This window comes from Temnothorax longispinosus, chromosome 2 (assembly GCF_030848805.1).
Source record: "Temnothorax longispinosus isolate EJ_2023e chromosome 2, Tlon_JGU_v1, whole genome shotgun sequence".
Taxonomy (NCBI): domain Eukaryota; kingdom Metazoa; phylum Arthropoda; class Insecta; order Hymenoptera; family Formicidae; genus Temnothorax; species Temnothorax longispinosus.
This window is the reverse complement of record NC_092359.1, coordinates 15,264,361-15,283,185: the sequence shown is the minus strand read 5'-3', so window position 1 is coordinate 15,283,185 and position 18,825 is coordinate 15,264,361. Positions and strand designations below refer to the sequence as shown.

The window sequence follows — 18,825 nt, the reverse complement described above, 5'->3', positions numbered from 1 at the left end:
ATTTTAATTTTGACGATACATTTATTATTTCATTACGATAATGAATTCTCATCCATGAGGAACGCTCTCTCATTTTTTCTAAATCTATATTATTATTTTATGTCGATAAACACATTTAGAGCAATGATGAGCTTTTATGGGTTTACTCTGTCACTTTTATACATTCTGTTACAAACTTTGATGCACATATTTACAGTTTCGGCTACTTCGAAATTATTCTCGAATTGCTCGTTTGATATAAAAAAAAAAACGTTGAGAGAGCAGAGGCGAATTTAAGTTATAATTTGAATTATGTACGTGAGTTACGCACACTCTCAAAAGGGCAAATTGGCCTGGCCAATTTCAAATTTTGAAAGAAAACAATTTGTTGCCGGGATTAATATACACAGCAGTTTTTTTTACATTCCTTAAAGTCATCCTTGATCGAGAGATCACACTTCGTTTTCTAAACACGTTACATCTATCTAAAACTAAAATTACACATCTTTACGTTTATCCTGTGCAAGAAATATGCGAATGAAAAGAAATCTGATTTGTATCAAAATGATTTTTCTTTCTTTCTTTTCAACGATACCAGCAAATGGAAATAGAAGTTTCTATTAATTTCTCAAAATTCACTTATTTTTTGCACGAGTTAACACATATCTCATTATAAAATAAGTAACGACGAATATTTGTTTATTCTTCGCATCGACGAGTCAGCTAAATTTAATTTTCTTCGGTACACGGAACAAAATTAACTGGATTGAAAACCATCGATGATCCTCGAAAGACGTTCGCCGACCATCGAACGATTAGTCGAACCGGTAGTCCAAGGATTACTAATCTTTGGGTACATCCGGGGTCGGGGGCGAGCCGCATAAAATCACCGCTGTGCTGACAATCGTCGTAAGTAAGAAAACGCACAACAGGGCACGATCACTGACCAAAGCGACCTGTTTCCAATCTAACTCTGTCCTTTCCCGGCGATCCTGCTCGACCAGGCGCCGCTCGTTCCTCTCGATGGTCGCGTGCACTCTTCCCAGGACCCGGGACCAATGCGCCTCAAGGCCGCCCTCCTTGCTGAGATCTGTGCGATTGTTCGACACGATTCATAATTCATCGCACGGCACGAATTAGCTGGCTAAAGAAACTAGACCAGACCAAACTGGAAATACTACCGCAGGATAATCGCAACGAAGGGATATGTTCAAAACAAAAAGTACGAATGCGAATGAAAGTAGACATTTCTCACAATCAAGTATTATTACACATCGCGCAAAAGCGATACGATTTTTAATGAAAACATTTCAGCTTTCGCGAAAAGTTTGTGATTTTTCGAGTTACGTGAAATTTCGAGTATAAATTTGTAAAAACGTAGAAAATTAAAAAATAATAATTGTATAATATACAAACACTAAGGGTAATAAGTACATTCAAAGGTGAATAATACAAATGCTTCTTCGAGAATGGCGATGTAAAAATGTGCAACACTGAATGTTAAAGAAACAAAAATTACGAGAATTAAGGATGCGGAGTGACTTCATAATTTTTAATAAGTAAATAACATATCAAATTCAATTAATATGTCTTACAGACTCACCTAGACTGGGACTAGAGCTGTTACTATCGTCTTTTCTCGATACATATTTGGGGGATACGTGCTGCTCCGGCAGTTCGGGCTTGCAGTGCAGCGGACAGTTGTTCTTCCTTCTCGAGAATTGTTCCGCCGGCTCCTGCTGATATAACAAATCACTGTGATCCTATATTGATGATCGCGCCGTAACTTTTCTATAGAACGAAGTAATAGCGGGCGCGCGTTTAGAAATTGTATCAACCGCGAAACTTTCTCTCGGCGAAGCGCAATACGGGATCGGCCACAGACGTCCGTGCGTCTGTCCCTCAATCTATATTTATCGTAATTATTTCATTAATAATTAATATCTATTTCATATATACATTTTCTTCACATTGTTCACAATTCACATTGTTCTCTTTCTCTTATAAACTTTTTATATTTATTTTCGAATCGATTTGTATCTCTTCTGGTTCTTTCATATCATATCCATTGTTTTATTTCTCCCGCACAATATTGAAGATAATTATCTTACCGTTACATCGTTACATCTTTTCACTTACGTATGCTGAAACGAACGTCTGAGGCTGATCCTGTTTACCCTATCTGCCGGAAGCTGCACGAGAATTATTATCTAACTGATCTGATTCTGAGAAACGCGCGCACAATGGTGTATTGGCCCAATTTTATTATATTCAAATAGGTTTTAAGAGGCCGGATGGCGATTTGCAAGATGCCCCGCGTATTACAAGATACAATATGCATGTGCATTACGTGCATCCGTTTTACCGATCTATTCTCCTCTTGGAAATTCAGAAATACTATCCTGGCTAATTTGTCTAAGACCAGCGATCTCACGATACTCGGTACACGTATGCCCCGCACACCACGGTGATGCAAATTCAATGTCACGACCGCCAGACCGGATGCGAACGACACCAGGCAAATGCTGACGCCATAGTAAAGACCTGAAAGCACCGAAGGGACATAGATACAGATATGGATAGAATAGATAATTGAATTTTTATCTCTCTTCAGTAACTTTTCGAAAGATGCAAAATAATTTGAGTGATTTATATACAATATTTGTCTCTCTTAAAATGTGTCGGACAGGACTGAAAGGATCGGTGAAATAGGAAAAAATAATGTTGTTTTTATTATTCGAAGAAATTTACTGATTGTGACTATTGTGAGTATAAATATGGTGCGCTTTCTATAATTTGTCAAAGAAATTGTCTGTCATATTTTCTCGCACAAGCGATATCTAACCATTAAACAAAATTCTTTCTCCACTTAGATAACGATTCTGTAACACAGCTTTTATTCGCTTTTCTCGCTGTTCTTTGAGTACACTCCTTAGGAATCCCCCTTTGAAGACTACATTAGCCAGAAATGAGACGGTGTTCAGTTTTGCGGAGACGGCTAACCGCGTTTCAAGAAAGTCCCAGGTGCATTTTCTCGCGGGTTTTTTAATGAGTAATGAACAGCTCGAACTAAAATCGCGATAATACTCTTTGTCGAACGATTTAAAATTAATATAATCGGACGACTTGGAGATTCGAAATTATAATTCTAAAGAGATATTTGCGATAATTTAACTTTAACATAATAGAATAGGAAGGATTGGCGGATCGTGACATTTTGAAAATATTTTGAGTGTGTAAAGAATTATTCTCCAAGTTCGAATTGCATGAAGATCCGACCGGAAACGACCACCGATGTACTCACGTATCAGCGGTGTCTTCTCCGTGGGCGGCAAAGTTTCGCGAATGGTCATCAAGAACACCGTCATGGAGAGAAGGGCCGAGATGCCGAGGGTGACTTTCTCCCCGGACTCGGAGGGCACGTAGAACACCAGCAGGGCTGGAGAGCAAACAGGAGCAGCGTCCGCGAAAGTTTTATTCTTACCGCGAAATATTGAATCCGAAGTATTCCGCGAGACTTCGATTCGAAGTCTCGTGACAAACTTGAAAGTTTGTAGTAATCGAAAATGGAACAAGAGCTGCGGGAAGGGCGACAAAAGAAAGTGCGAGGACAGTCTTAGGTTTGCTTTTCTCTCAGAACTTATTCCATAAATTTAAATTTTCTTAAGTTTTCCGTATTTTTCGTTCACGCAAACGTGCATAACGAGTTAATATCTAAATTCTTTATTGATTTAATAATAATTTCATATTTTATTTTATACTAAATTTTTCGCCCGCGCGAAATATAGAATACCGGTTGCCCGCAATTTCTGTTTGAGTTTCAGTTTTTCGAGAAATATAAATAAATAAATAATGCGATAGAAATGCAATTTTAATTTTATCTAGTTTTTGTCGTGCTATTGTCATGTAAAATTCACGAATTCTCGACCAAATGAAACCACGCAAAGATCTCCCGATAATTCATACATGTCATTTTTTTTACTGTTCTACAATAACTGGTCCACGATAACCATCAATTTTATCATCGGAAAGCCACAGCGTTGTCCCATTTGTCCGACAGTTTCGATTGCCCCACTGGGTCTTATATTCTGTTGTTTCAATATTTGCCTTTTTATCTATCTATTTCCATGTATCTTGTACATTGATTTTCTTTATTACGTTAACTTTAGTCTCTTAATTTTTGTTGTTAGTATCCTACTTTTTCACTCTTTCTGTTTATAAAAGCTCTTTCTTAAAAGAGATAAAGTCAATAAGCAATTGCTGTTCTACAAGCTTGGCTCTAATATCCAGCAAATTCTCGGAAAATTTCTTTCATTATCGATAAATGGCAGCAGAAATGTAATGAAATGCTTCAGTTTATGCCGTCGTTTCCGCAATGACTTAATTTGTTTTCTCCTCCTTGTACAAATCCTATAAGGCTGTTAGACCCAGTGGCCTATATATATTTATTATTTTGCAAATTCTCGTCTTCTCTCCCTTCTTCGCATAAAATTATATTGATATTCTTCTTTGATGATCGTTCTTTTTACACTTTTGCAAAAAATTAACGTACAAGGCAATTTTATAGTATTTTAGTAATTACGTTCCTTTTTGCTTACTGCCTACGTTATAGTCGTTACGGTGTACATTTTTCTTTTTCTTAACTGCATTAGCACGGTGTTAGAATACATGTAGAATGATTATGGCGTAAGTATTTTAGATAACAGAAAGTTAAACAAGAAAGTATAATTTTTTTTCTCTGAATTAAAAAATAAACTCGACAATTTTAAATTGACTTTAAGTTTATCAAGTAATTTGTTTCCAAAATGTTCTTCGATATGTTCCTACTGAAATATATGATCTTATCAAAATTCCGAATCTCTTTCAACTTTCAAGCATGCATATAAAAAGCAATGATTGCCTTCCCTATCGAGCAATAGATCTTAACACGTAATTTGATTGCCCGCATAGTTATTAATAAAGACGCCGTTTTTTCCCCGGGATTAATGCGAAAACTATTATGCAAATTCATTAGATCGACATCTCGTGTTAGTAGGGACAATCTCAATTTTCTTATGCAAGCAGGTCGTGCAGGAGAGTGCGGAAAGATCGGAAGAGAGAACCTAATCTCGTATATAACTTCCCATGCGGTCTGCTGCTTCGTAGTCTCAAGGTTTATTTATGAAATTCGCTTCGTAGCTAACGGTAAGAACTGTTACTTCCTTCATTAATAAACGAGGTCCTCGAGAATTGCATCACGTTACCGCATATCATTAATTTGCAATCTGTGAAAGTTTACTTGCGAGATTTAAGGTGTCTTAAAAAGTTTCGTACGCGCTCTTTTTCTGTAAAATTAGATGCTTTACTAAAGAAAGCGGTATATAAATTATTTTAATTACTTTTCGCCGAACATGATGCGACGTACGTATTTCACAAAGATCGACATTTGAGCATACCGTATTGTTTACCAAAAAACTCTTCGTATTTTTATACAGCTAGTAATAATGTAATTTATTAATTATCCTAATCCTTAAAAAATTTTTTTTTTTTAAATCTAAGATGAGATATAACGCCACTAATTATAATATTAGAATTTTCTTTCTCAATGAGATATTTTATTATAGAAGTTATAGTAACCCTACTTTGAATACATGCAAATACCGAAATGCAATTATTATGCTCTTTGATATACGAACGTTAGTTAGTCTATTGCTGGTCGCTAACTGATGGTATTCCACGCATTTGTGCGCTCCACTTACCGACGCCGTTGATTAGTATGCAGGGCAGAATCAGGTTGAAGACGTAGAACATCGGACGTCGTCGTAAGCGGATCTCGTAAGTGATGTCGGGGTACGGCTCCTCGCAGCAGGAGTAATACTCGACGTTTCGGCGAGCGGTGAAGTCCAGAAGATGGAACTCGCCGTTCGCCTGATAATTGCTCACGTCCCCCTGCTCGCTCTGGCTCTCCAGCTCGAGCTGATGCCCAGTAAAATTTCCTCGGTGTGAGTTACGCGCGACATATCGTGATGTCGCCGACGCGCGACGGCGTAAATTGTCGCTGTTTTGTCCGCGGCAGGCCGGCGAATTTGCAAGTAATAAAAATATATCAAGCGGGCGCGCAGTTTATTGAACAATACATCCTTTAACAGCTTTAACTAAACACGAGCGGAAACCAACAGACGAGGGTCGAATCGGTTTATCGACTAAAAGTTAAACTGGCAGCTGACAGGTCGAGTGTCTTTTTCGCTGCGATTTAGATTGTTCTGTTTATCGCGTAATATAAACTCTGTTTTGTCGAGCTGCTACGTGCTTTATTAATAATGACAAATCAAGACATTTATTGCGGTAACGAATGAAAAGAATTAAAGCACGAAAATCGGATTTTAAATTGGAGTAGAATATTACACGAATCTCGAACAGACATTCTTAATTGAATTTTAATATATATAATCCTTGTGTCATTTTTTACTATAATTTTATCGTAGATCTCATAATAACTGGCTCTGTCGTTTATCAGTTTACTCGATCGACAATTCCTTGTTAATTTAAGCAAGAACTCGATCGACTTTTTTTTATTAAAGAGAAACCTTATCGAAGTTTTTGCTCGGGAAATTAATTATCAAGGCTGAAAATCCAGTCGCGCGGAACACGAGAAATGATTAATGCGCGAGGAACTTTGAAAGATTCTCCTGGACAAGTATTTTAAACCACGATGACGTCTTTTACACGACGAAAGGGTGAACGGCGGTGTAGCGACGGCGCGGGCGGCACGCAAAGTGTATTCAGCGCGGAGAGATAGAAAATGGGAAAACTCTCTCTCTGTGAAAGATAGGCAGGGTGCTCTCAGCGCAGAGGCGAACCGAACGGCTCTCGTATTGAATTCTTCTCGCGATGCTGGGATTAAGCTCTTCGATCTGCCCGAACCATTTTCACGACTTGACGGGCCGGCGTTTTCGATTCTACCAGCTGTGTTAAGCGTCCCCGAACTTCCAAAAGGCCGATCGGCTTCGTTTCAACAACCGTACATTTCGTTTTTTTCTTTCGTTTATTTGCGTTGCACGCACAATTCGTCCGGCGTCGAGATATTTTTTGCTATGTATCTTCCATGTAAATCTCACCGAAAAAAAAATTAGTTTCTGAAGCAAAAAAGAGATAAAAATGTCCGCGATTCTTACAATAATTTCAGGATGAATATAAATGTAAAAATTTAATCTGCAGTACTCATTCACCTTTATCTTTATCATTCTAATGGTTTCATTCATATGGTTTCGCATTTACATGAACTATACAATATATATATGTACGTATACCGATACCTGATACCTCAGTCTTCGGATAATCGATATGGCATCTCGCTGAATGATATCTAGCGAAACCGTAAAATATTCCGCGGTCTTAAATGAAGGTGAATATAATACTGCGAGGAATTACGAATGGCTGAATTACGAACGTAAGAAATTAATTCGATTTAGAAGGAAATCTGTAAGATGAACGGGGTCGCGCGCCAGTCGATAATTGCCCTGCCTCATTTTTAAACTAAAGGTTCATAAGAATCGACGAAAAAATCGGCTAAGTGAAACATATCGCTCGGATTATCATATAATAGTTAAACATAATATTTATTTAAAATATATCTCTGGCCCGACAACTCAGCTGAAATCAATCTCTTAAAATCATAAGGTTTAATAAACAAATTTTGAGAATCAATGTGATATCCGTTATTGCAATCACGATTCAATAGAGAAACTCATTGTCAGATAAAAGCTGTTTTGAAACATAGTATGAGTTTTGTTTCACGCGATTCAATAACTGATTCTTGAAAGATGATATGTGTATGATATGTTAATAGTTTTTCTTAAAATCCAGAAATATATTTTCTCTCGTAGATTAGAACTCCATCAGCAATAATATTTTCTTTTCAAAATATTCTCTCAACCGAGCGGAATTATAATCGTTATCCCAGGCGATTCTGATCGGTTCCCACAAAACGGAACGCAAAATGCGAGCTCGTTTATCGAAATTAATTTAAAACACAAGAAATAGAGAATATTCAGCATATATAATTACATATAATTTGTAATATGTAAAATATTTTATGACCCTGCATCTTGGTGTTTATTTTTGTTATGACATATAGTACACATCATGCGCAAACAAGGCCATCAGAGACAAGCGAACAAGCAGCGGCATGAATCGTTTCGTGTACTATCGTACTATCTCTCGAAACGCAATCGTGTCTCATATAGTTATCACAGTATACGATTATTAGCTCGCGGAATTAAAACCGTTACATATACCCTCGAATAACATGATTAATTGGTTCAGTTATTGAAAACCGTGTTATTCGAGACTTAGAATTCGTACAATTTTGGAGATCACGTTCCGTTAACGAAAACCGTGCAATTCAAGACTCCAGATTCATATAAAACTGGATATTTGGTTCCAAGAAATTATTTTGAAACTTTTAAAAAGTAGGATTGTTACAAATTTTTACTATGCTATTCGAAACTCCATGCAATTCAAGTAACATGTTACTCGAGGATCACCTATATTTTATGCAAGACTGCGTCTGATGCACGATCTTGGTGTTTGTGCGGTGAGCAAGGTTGCTGAATATTTCCATCGCGATCGATACACAATTAATAGTAAAGTGCGCGTGAATCGCGTGATTGACAAAATGTTTAATCAAAATGTAACTATCTATATCTCAAGATTTGAAACTTTATTTCGAGTGTTATCTCACTCGTAAGGATTTTTTTTTATACCTGATTGCGTTTTAACCCGAGATTCATGTCATGATTATAAGAGGGACTTTAAATCGCGTTATCCAAATCTCAGTTGATTGCGATAGAAGACACATTTGCCGCGCAAATTTTGCAAATTTTCACAATTTACATCGTTGAATAATTTATTTTAACAGAACAAAGTTCGAACTTCATCTTTTTAAGAGAAAAATTTTTGATACGCAGCGCAGCGACCTGTTCTGTTAAAAATCGGATATTCAATTATGCAAATGTAAAACTTTGATAATTTGCATTCGAACGAGTGAAGATCCAAATGTGCGAGATAAAATGCAAGGAGTATAGAATGTGAAACTTACTTGGTACCCGTCGTACGTCCAGGAGGCCCATTTCAGGGCACATCGTTGCTCGTCAAAGGGAAAGAACTCTACATTTATGTCGCAGCTGCTGCGAAAGATACCGTGGCTTAGCCAGACCACCTCGCCCGTATGACTGACGATCACGTTTGTATTGATGACCGCTGAACTATATTGTGGATCCGCACTGTAACCAGAAAATTGAAACCGCGACGAGATATATATAGATTTCTTTCTTTTATTTCGAACAGCTTTGAACTCTGTTCGAAATTATACTATTCGATTTAGGAAATTATATTTTATCTTCTCTATAATGCTTTTAAATTTATCCTAAATTATTTTTGTCTCCCGTCTTTATTTTCTTTTTGTTTTGTTATTCTACCGACACTGAAAATTGTTAATTTTTAAAATTACTCGCGAGCTTTTCTTTTCAATCATACTTATTTTGTTCAGGATCACCTTCAGACTCTACTTTATGCGTATCGCCGCAAAGTATCCCGCAAGGGATTGAAAGAAGTTTTCAAAAGAATAGCAGGATCTCGGGAGATCTCAGGTGGATGTATAAATCATTACTTCAATTTGTGGAATTTTTTAATATCCCCGCCGGTTGAATGCATGAACTTTTTTCTTGCGGTATACATTTTTAACTTGCAACAGCGTTGAAAAGTTCGCGAAAAAGCTCATTCCCCGATTCGAGATGAATGCTCACTTGTTATACAAAATCGTGTCAGGTCGCCAGACACGATTGTATGGAACGCGGATTACTCGAATTCCAGCGAATTCCGAGGCATTCCATTTCAAGTGATGATCGGTCCAAACCTGCGTAACCCAACAGTTGGTCGTGAGTATCTGGTTCTTTTCATCCTGGAATAAATAATATAAAGCCGTGAGACGTAAAAAAATATAAAGCAAAACGGTCTTCGTACAAACGGTAATAAATTTGTTTATAAATATAAATGCCGCACGCGAATTATTTATTTGTTTTAACGTGAAATTTAATTTATTTTTCCGATAATGCGCTTCTTTCGCTTATCTACTTATCTTTTCGCGGAACACGATTTACTTGAAGAAATAAATTAGACATTTATTTACTTATTCAGTAGCTTATTTCTGTACATGTACAACGGAAGATCTTTCCCGGAAGGAAATTTTATAATTTGTAACTAATTTATCGTGAAATATTTAATTTGTTACTCTTAAAAAGACTGCTCTCTAAAGGAGGCCGTTGGAACTGACCTGTGTGATTAATTGGAGTTTATATATAACAACGAAACACGAATTGTCGACGATATGGTCGACAAACAACAGGCAATATATATCTTTCTAGTTATAAAAAATATGAGCAATCTCTCACAAAATCCGAAACAGTTTTAAAGCCACGTCGTGTAGTAATATTATTCTCGCAATCAATTTTAATAAATTCAACGCTTTATCCTCAAATAAAAATAAAATAAATGCAAATAAAACTAATAAAATATTTTAAAATCAATTAGTTTTATTGAAACTTTTGATAATCTTAAACACGACAATTAAAAATGAATAGAATTAGGTAAAAAAGTGCAATGTTGATAAACTAAAATTATTTAACTTATATTAATGTTCTATGTAGCTCTTTTTTATAAACTAAATAATTAGCTCAGATTCTCTTATTATAATCGTCGACCAGTTTTAATTTATTTTTCCGAAATACGTTTCGCAATTCTTTCGATAGAAACAATCCATTATATCTTTCCGCTTCAAGGAAAATGAAATGTCAAACATTACTCTTGCCCGCAGACTTTTTCTTACTTTTGCTAACAGTATAAGACGCTTAATTAGCGTCAATTGTAAAATTATATGAAGCAGTTCCGTGGCATTTAATTGGCCACCGCAACCGTGCGAAACCCGGAACCTTACGAATTCCGCGGTGAACGCTATCTCGACAGAGATTGACGTTTAATCGATGCAATAATTTTTTATAATTACTTAGATCTCGTTATTTTGTACGCAGAGCATAAATATTCAAAGGTTCCGGTGCGCGCTGTTTTCCTCAAGACCTTTACTCACCGACTCGCTCTATAATCTTGTGAACTTTTAAGAGATCATCTGCGCTTGACATCTCAAGATCGAATTTCTTTAATTAAAGTAGCACCAGTAACATTACGATACATATTATATTCTTAAATCGCTCATTAAAGCACAGTTGCATCGATAAATAATTATTGAAACTAAATTTGTTGTATTAACCGTTATAATAATCTTTAATTATAATTATTATATTGTTATTATTAATTGTTATTATAACTCGTTTATTCTTTTTCGGAAATGAGAAGAGGCAATATTTTTAATTATTATATATTTGCAAGTCAGACAAACCATTATTCACTGATATTCTTGTTAAACTTTTAATAAGTACTTTTCTGCCTGTTTGACAAAAGAAAAATTATTTAATAATTCCTTTCTGGACAATTTAGTGAATTTTTAGTTTACCTGAGTAGTTATTACCGTGATGATAAAAGAAGATGGATAATGTACGGAGTAATATAGTCTCCGCGAAAGAGCTATATTATTCTCACTTAATGTTTAACATTCATCTCCATGTATCATCTTGAGACCAGATACTATGGAAAATCAACGGAATGTGTAATCCAATAGCGCATGATGTAACGAAGATACTATCGTGAAACTATGTACCTATAATGTTTCAATTGGAGGCCTTAGGTATGTTGAGAATTTAAACGGTAGGAATTTGCAGTTTGACGAGCAATCGCGATTTCACGAATTTAAAGTTGCATGGCATCTGTCCATATAAAAATGTATAGTCCCCGAATGAAATGAATACAAATCATTAATTGCAGCTGGATAATGGGTCATCTTTCGAGCGACTTATAATGATATTAGTGCAAAGTTGCTTTCTGTAAGATTCTCTTTTGCTTTGCAAATATACAACTTATAATAAAAACGCTATATTTAATATAACGATAAATTTTGCGAATGAGAGGAAATAGGATTCGCGCAAAGTCCTCTCGGTTATTACTCAATTATCTCTATTTCATGAACAACGAAAGATTCAGCGGTTGACGAGACTCGACTCGATGGGGAAACCGCGTGATATTGCATTATCATCAATATTATCAAACGAAAAGAAACGAGAAGGGGAGAGACGAGCCGGATGATCGACCGTATATTGCGCGATAGATGTAACGAGCTCTCGTTAGACGGTCTCAGGTCTCCCTGGGGTGACCGGTTGGTTACGTTGCGCTAAAGGTTGCTCTCGTTACTGCCATACGCGAAACAAATGCCTGAAACTTTCCCACCGGCTTACTTATTCTCACGCCAATTTATCTCGCGTATCTCCGATTACCACCGGGGATCCCGTCACGGTCGCGGTGTTTCCATTTTCGTTACGATACGCATTTTTCTCAATTTTACCTCGTGTCTCGTGACAAATCTAAGGGAAGACTCGAAAATCTCGCGAAATATCGAGGATAGAGGTAAATCAGATAAAAGGGAAACTAATAAAAAATTGATAAAATTTAGCAACTTGATTAATTTAGCAATTTTTATGTGGACTGAATATATAATTATATTTTTTGCATGCTCGTGTATCGTCGCACGAAAAAGCGGTGAGTAATGTTATTATATCACAGTTTTATGAGTCTTCTAATAAAAATATAATAAAATTTGTTTATTCTTTACGAGCAGTGAATTCAAACGTTATTTCCACCGTTTGTTTCGGTGGGAATTTTTTTCAGCCGCACGGGCAGGAATTTATTTTATTAAAGATCAAATCCGTTTACTGAGAATTCTGTTTGAATGCCAAAGCGCTGATAAAAGTCGATAACAAAAAAATCGATAGACGCGAATGCAAGTATCGTTAAAACCGAGCAATCGCGCTTTTTTCATATTTTTTCTCTCTCTTGTATTTAAATTATTTCTTGTTCTGTGAAATTCATTGAGAGGAGAGACGCCTTTTTTTCGATTGATTACGTCACGCGTCACCGTTATCTCGTTTATACAAGAAATATTTTCTCGTGTGCTTTTTTTTTTATTATGCTATATAAAGAATAACAACAATGTAGTGTCTCCGCGGGATTCCTCGAATGGATGTACAATTTCGACAGTAGAAAACGAAAGAATATGAAAACATTTTTGAAGAAAATCCACGCGTTTTCGCTCGGCCTCGCCTATAGAGAGGGATTTCGTGCAGCCAACAGTTCTTTAATACATTTCGATCGTCGTTGAACTGTAAGAATTTTGAGAAATTGTTGGAATTTCTGCTAATATTTCTGTTTTACAACCGTCGTCAATATTTTGGTTGCTTATAAAATACGTATGTGGTTCTCTCTCTCACTCTCTCGTACCGTATATTAATAATTAAGATTATTTAATGCTTGAATACTCACGACGTCGATAATATGATGAAGAGACAGTCCAAAAACCACGACCAGTGGCTGGGACGAATTTTTAGCTGGCCTCACGCCGGCGTCATATCCATCCAGCAAGTACTTCGTCAGTCTGTATTCGTGCTCGTCGCAAACACCTGAACAGATAAAAATGAGATTAATTTCCTAATTGCTTTATATTAAATCGCAACTTAAACTAAAATCTTTAAAAATATATATTCAATATTTCACATATCCTTTCTCGTTAAGAAAAAAATATAATCGTATTGATTGATTTAGCTAGAGCTAGAGAAACAGAGTTAACGTAATAACATTTACACTTTCATAATTTCATTATTATATTATATTATTATTATAGAATTATTTATTAGTAAAATAGATAAAATATAAACAGATCTTTGTACGATAAATTTATGTATCTTTATATATAGAACTTTATCTTTCTAAATAAATGTATGTATCTTTATAAATCTATAAAAATAGAATAGCTTGCAGTGTATTAAAACAAATATTTTTATTTTATTAGAAAAGAGATAAATCTATTGGCTGCAACTAGAAAAATTTCATACGTTTAACTGTACTGTCGTTAGTTTTTTATATTTAATTTAACATTCGTTATATATTCGTTATTTCAAGATATATTGATGCTCGTGAATATTGAAACAATAGGTACAATGCCCTTTAGCCTATTCGGCTAGAAAAGTTTCAATATTCCTCTCTTTCGAGACTTTTAATAATCGTTAGTTTTATCACTGGATATTGTCAATAATTTAAAGAAAAACAACTCGATAATATAAATAAAATTTATAAGTAAATTGAACCATGAATTTAGCAAGTATGAATACAGTATGAATAAATGCGACGACACATGTGTGATGCGAATCTAATATACGTGTGTGTTAATTTAATTATTAATAATTTCCAATTATACATCTCTTTTTTCAATTTAATATCACGCGGAAAAAACAAAATATCCGCGTAAAGAGTCACTTCACCGTCTAATCGCGACACAAGTGATACCCGAAGGAATAAAATGCGAAGAATCACTCAGAATTGAGGATGGCGCAAGGCCGAGCGCGAGAAGCGGCGCAAAGTCCTGGGAAGCGGCCTCGCAAAAAACTTAAAGAGATTCCTTTCGTCGGGCCCTTCTCTCTGATCAGTGATCACAGCTCTGATCCGTTTCGTTACGTGGATGTTCGTCCATTATAGCGATCGGCTACATGATCAGTAACGTCAGTCCACCTCCCCATTGAAGCGACCATTGTGCCGTGAAGCGTGGTGAAACCTGTCAGAGGCCCGAGCTAATCTCGGCCCGAAGTAAAGAAAGATAGGAAGGTACTACTAGAAAGATAAGTGATACTCGTCGCGAGGATACCGCTCGTAATTAGGAGAGTGAGTTCTTACGGTCCTATCGAACTGTAAAAGCTGTATCTTCAAACGACTATGAGTGCCGTCTTTAATGCCGACGTTTGAACGACGCTAAAGTAAAATTATCGGCAATTTTGCTGGTACACAAGATATAGTATAGCATTATTTCTCAATAATAAATCTTTTTATCAATTTACAAAATCATCTAACATCTTATTCTTATGAAAAAAAAATGTTCGGGCTACTATAATTTTCCAGCAATTTTAAAATAATTTACGAAGTATAAAATTAAATATCTATTTTTCGAAAGTATCACTTAAATATATCTTTTCGGTAATATTTTCAAATTATGTAATAAGAATCAACAAAAATATATTTTGTTGATTCTTATTACATAATAAAACTTTACAATTTCTCATATGAACTATTACATAAGAAAACATTAGCAAAAGATATTAAAAATCGTACATAATCAAAATTTACTAAGACGTTTTTTTATTTCTCCGACGAAATAAATTTTACATTTCACTCTTATTATATCGTTTCTTTCTACGAATCACGCAGCAAATCTCAAAAATAAGACTTAATAATTTATTCCTCATTAAAGGTAAAAATGATATAGATGTAGTTCTATGATTGAAATTTGGTTCTGGTTTCGTTCTTTCGATTATTATTAAGTGTGACTGTGAATAATTTTAATATATATTCAATATATTTTAACGTCTCGTTTTCATGATTCTCGCATGTAATTCGAATCTTTCATCCCCGCGCCGGGCGAAATAATCCCCCACAAGATTCTCGCAGATCGAGAAATATATCGGCCCGTCACCATCGTCGGGAACGTAAATCGAAAAATCTCACAGATTTGTAATGAGATCGTATGTCAAATATCGATACTCTGTATGAGCTCCGGAATATCTCGCGGGATCTCGAGTCTCGACCGACCGACATCGAATTTCTTCGGGCAGAACGGTTCGCCGCTCGAAGACATTCGTCTCCGTCTGGAGTTAACCCCCCCCCCCTCCCAGGATATGAAGATGTTCGATTATCCGAACAATTGGAGCAAGAATAAAATTCTTACATCGCAGAACAACAATCTACGGAACAGCATACGACTAAATAAACAAATCTGTTGAAAGATATTTATTTTTCTTATAATCTATAAAATATAAACATCGTAATTACACACATAATAAAATTACTTACAATATATTCAAACTTTGCTAAAATACTACCGCTCTTGAAGAATACAATACGCATAACTGATGGCTTATACAAACAATTAGTATTAATTTAATAAGATAACCCTCTCGAAAATGACTCTTTTGCCACAATAATGATACGATATTTGTTTTCCTCTCTCGATCGATTCGAACTTTTAACCGTATCGGATTTCACTGAAAACACTGAAAAAAAAACATTGAAGAAAAACATTGACTTTTCTTGCACACGGTTAGCCGCGTACACGGATAAAATTTGTGAGCGACGAGGAAATAATCGCCGATAGCGGCTGTAACCGCTAAAACCTCGGTACGTAAACCGATTTACTAAATGCATGCACAGGCCAGGCTCCGATTCCGACGGATATGTAAATTCCACCCGGGCGTCCCGATCACCGAATTTCGTGCCACGGAGGAGGCGTCAAATGGCCCCTTGACGCGATTGATTCGCAAACGTTTACATTACCAGATGTGACGCAAACATACCGTAACGAAGTCCAGTTAAGATCGAAAGCTATATTACATCGTGGGTCACACGTGAAACCTCTGCCCCTTACATGTATCTCGTCAGCTTTTCTCAGCAAACTGAAGCCGTTCGTTAAGCCAAATTACTTTCGTGCATTATAAAATAAATTAAATTAAATTATTAAACATAATTAGAAAATTACATAATTAGTTTAGCTTAAAACTAAGAAGAATGATTTTTAAAATAAGTTTTAAAGTATGCAATTTTGCTGGGTTGGAAAGAAAATTAAAATTAAAAAACGCGGTTGAAGAATTAAGAGAATGGGGACGTAGCGTTCCTTGTGTTTCAATATGACTTCAATCGGAAAGCAACGTTGTTTTGTGTCACTAAAAGCTGCAATCAGTATTAAAAGTTTCGCGAACCTTTCTCTTATGTCTGGCGCAAATTATGCCGATAAAAGTAAACTCACAGGATTCTACTTGAATACGATTGTCTGCGCTCTCGCAATTGACTTTCACGCCATCACGAATGGAATTTTCTACTGAGCCGGGAAATCTGGAATTTGTGCGATCGACAATTCGTATTTCGTATAATAAGTATTCATTTACGCGTTCATTAAATTGACTCGACTGATCTCTCGAGAATGTATATCTTCAGGAGAATATTGCGAGTTAATACGCGCGCGGGAAAAAAATCATCGAATCGCCATGGTCAAATCCTTGAAGACTTCACGGTCGAGAGTTGTAATAAAAATCGCGAAATCATTCGCGTGTCGAGGACGCTCTTCCTAAAAATGGCCTGCGATTTGTTGACGTTTCAGCCTTGATTTGATCGCGTCGCTAATTTACATCTCAGACGTCTTTGATAGCAGCGGTTGTGTAGTCCCCGCCGGGCAAAAGCTATGACGAGCTTTGTGACGTCCGACAATATCTAAACAATTCCGAAACGCGCTGCACTTGGGCTGCACCGAGAGGGGCGAGAACCTTGGAACTTTATTGACGACGGCCTACATCTTTCTCAGCTTCCGAGATAATCCAGCATTATATAGGAAAAGGGCAAATAATCGAATTTCTGAGGACGTCTCGAAGATGACAAGTATCAATAATCCGATTTCTCGAAACGAGATAATCATTCTCCCTCGTGCGGTGTTTGTGTTATTTCATATAAATGAAATTTTCTACGTCAAACGCGAGCTCTGTACTGAGCAAAAGAATTTTCACTGTGTAAATAAGATTTGACATAGATTTATTAAAAAATAAGTTTTTGTGAGACGCAACTAAACTTCTTAGACCTGTTTTTCGAGAAGACTTCAATATTCAATAACTTCTTAATTTTGTAAAATATAAAAAATATTCTATGTAAATCATGCATGTAATTATAACTTTATCTTGAAAGGAGATCCAGTGGAGATAATAGAAATAAAATTATTAGCTCTTTCAAGCTTGAATAAGACATTGTTACTTTTAATCGTTATTACAGAAATTAATAAGAAAGTTTTTAAATTACTTGAAAATGCATTACAAATGTTTCATTGTTTTAAAGAAAATCTATTTTATTTCAATCATTAAATATTAAACTTAATTATGCAAAAATCAAATTTAATATGTCAAGTAATTATTATTAAGTAATTACATTAATTATTACAAAATTTAAATGTGCAAAAAAGTATCTGAAAAAAAGTTTCTAGCTTCTTTATCTGTTGATCAGTGGATATAAGATTTTGTTATTTATCGATCTTAAATCTTGAATTTCTAATTGACGGAAACTCTTTTCAACCTCTAATCGCAGTGTTGATTTGCGAATGTTAAACTGCCAACGAAATTAGGGAATAGAAATGATTCCAGTCGCGAGTTCGCGGATACTTTGTGCGAATTATGCGAATAAATGAAAATAGCGCGATGCCGCCAGGCACTCACCATTCCCGAAGGCGATGATCAGAAGAAGCCCGTATCGAAGGAACGGGACGAGAGACGGCGACATGGAATTGAGGGCCTGCTCGTGACCGCGTGACCACCTACGTACGACTGGTACACGACGGCGGTTTTCAACCACCGTGCGATTTCGCCCCTGAATCCCGCGCTATCCCTACCTAGAGAACGCGCGGGTTCCCGATTCCCGAAGGAAATTCGCGCAGGCGTCCCCCGCGGACGTCGAAACAACGCGGGCGGCGGGATCGCGTGAAACGGACGCTTGAAGGTACGCGGGCACGCATCACATATATTATATCTCTCGTTGTGATCTTCAGTTCGGTGCCCAGATGGCGAAAAGCACCGAAATATTTACAAAAGACCTATAAAAATGACTTTCTGTCGCGATCTATTTTTAATTAAT

General features: G+C 36.1%; 1 protein-coding gene across 4 annotated transcripts; it reads right to left on the bottom strand.

The window, feature by feature from the left end:
• Positions 1-116: 116 nt before the first annotated feature.
• On the bottom strand, positions 117-18,628 carry LOC139808315 (neuronal acetylcholine receptor subunit alpha-7). 4 transcript variants are annotated; one of them, XM_071770157.1, is made up of 9 exons: positions 18,411-18,628; positions 13,441-13,577; positions 9,765-9,919; positions 9,059-9,242; positions 5,718-5,934; positions 3,284-3,418; positions 2,330-2,523; positions 1,583-1,718; positions 117-1,069 (listed from the first exon to the last, which is right to left on the bottom strand). In XM_071770157.1, exons 1-9 carry the CDS (start codon positions 18,472-18,474, stop codon positions 822-824), a joined length of 1,470 nt encoding a protein of 489 aa, XP_071626258.1. In that variant the 5' UTR covers positions 18,475-18,628; the 3' UTR covers positions 117-821. The 4 variants fall into 4 exon arrangements, with proteins under 4 accessions (XP_071626258.1, XP_071626260.1, XP_071626259.1 ...); XM_071770159.1 differs by having other exon boundaries at positions 1,583-1,715; positions 2,345-2,523; positions 18,411-18,627; XM_071770158.1 differs by having other exon boundaries at positions 2,345-2,523; positions 18,411-18,626.
• Positions 18,629-18,825: the final 197 nt, after the last annotated feature.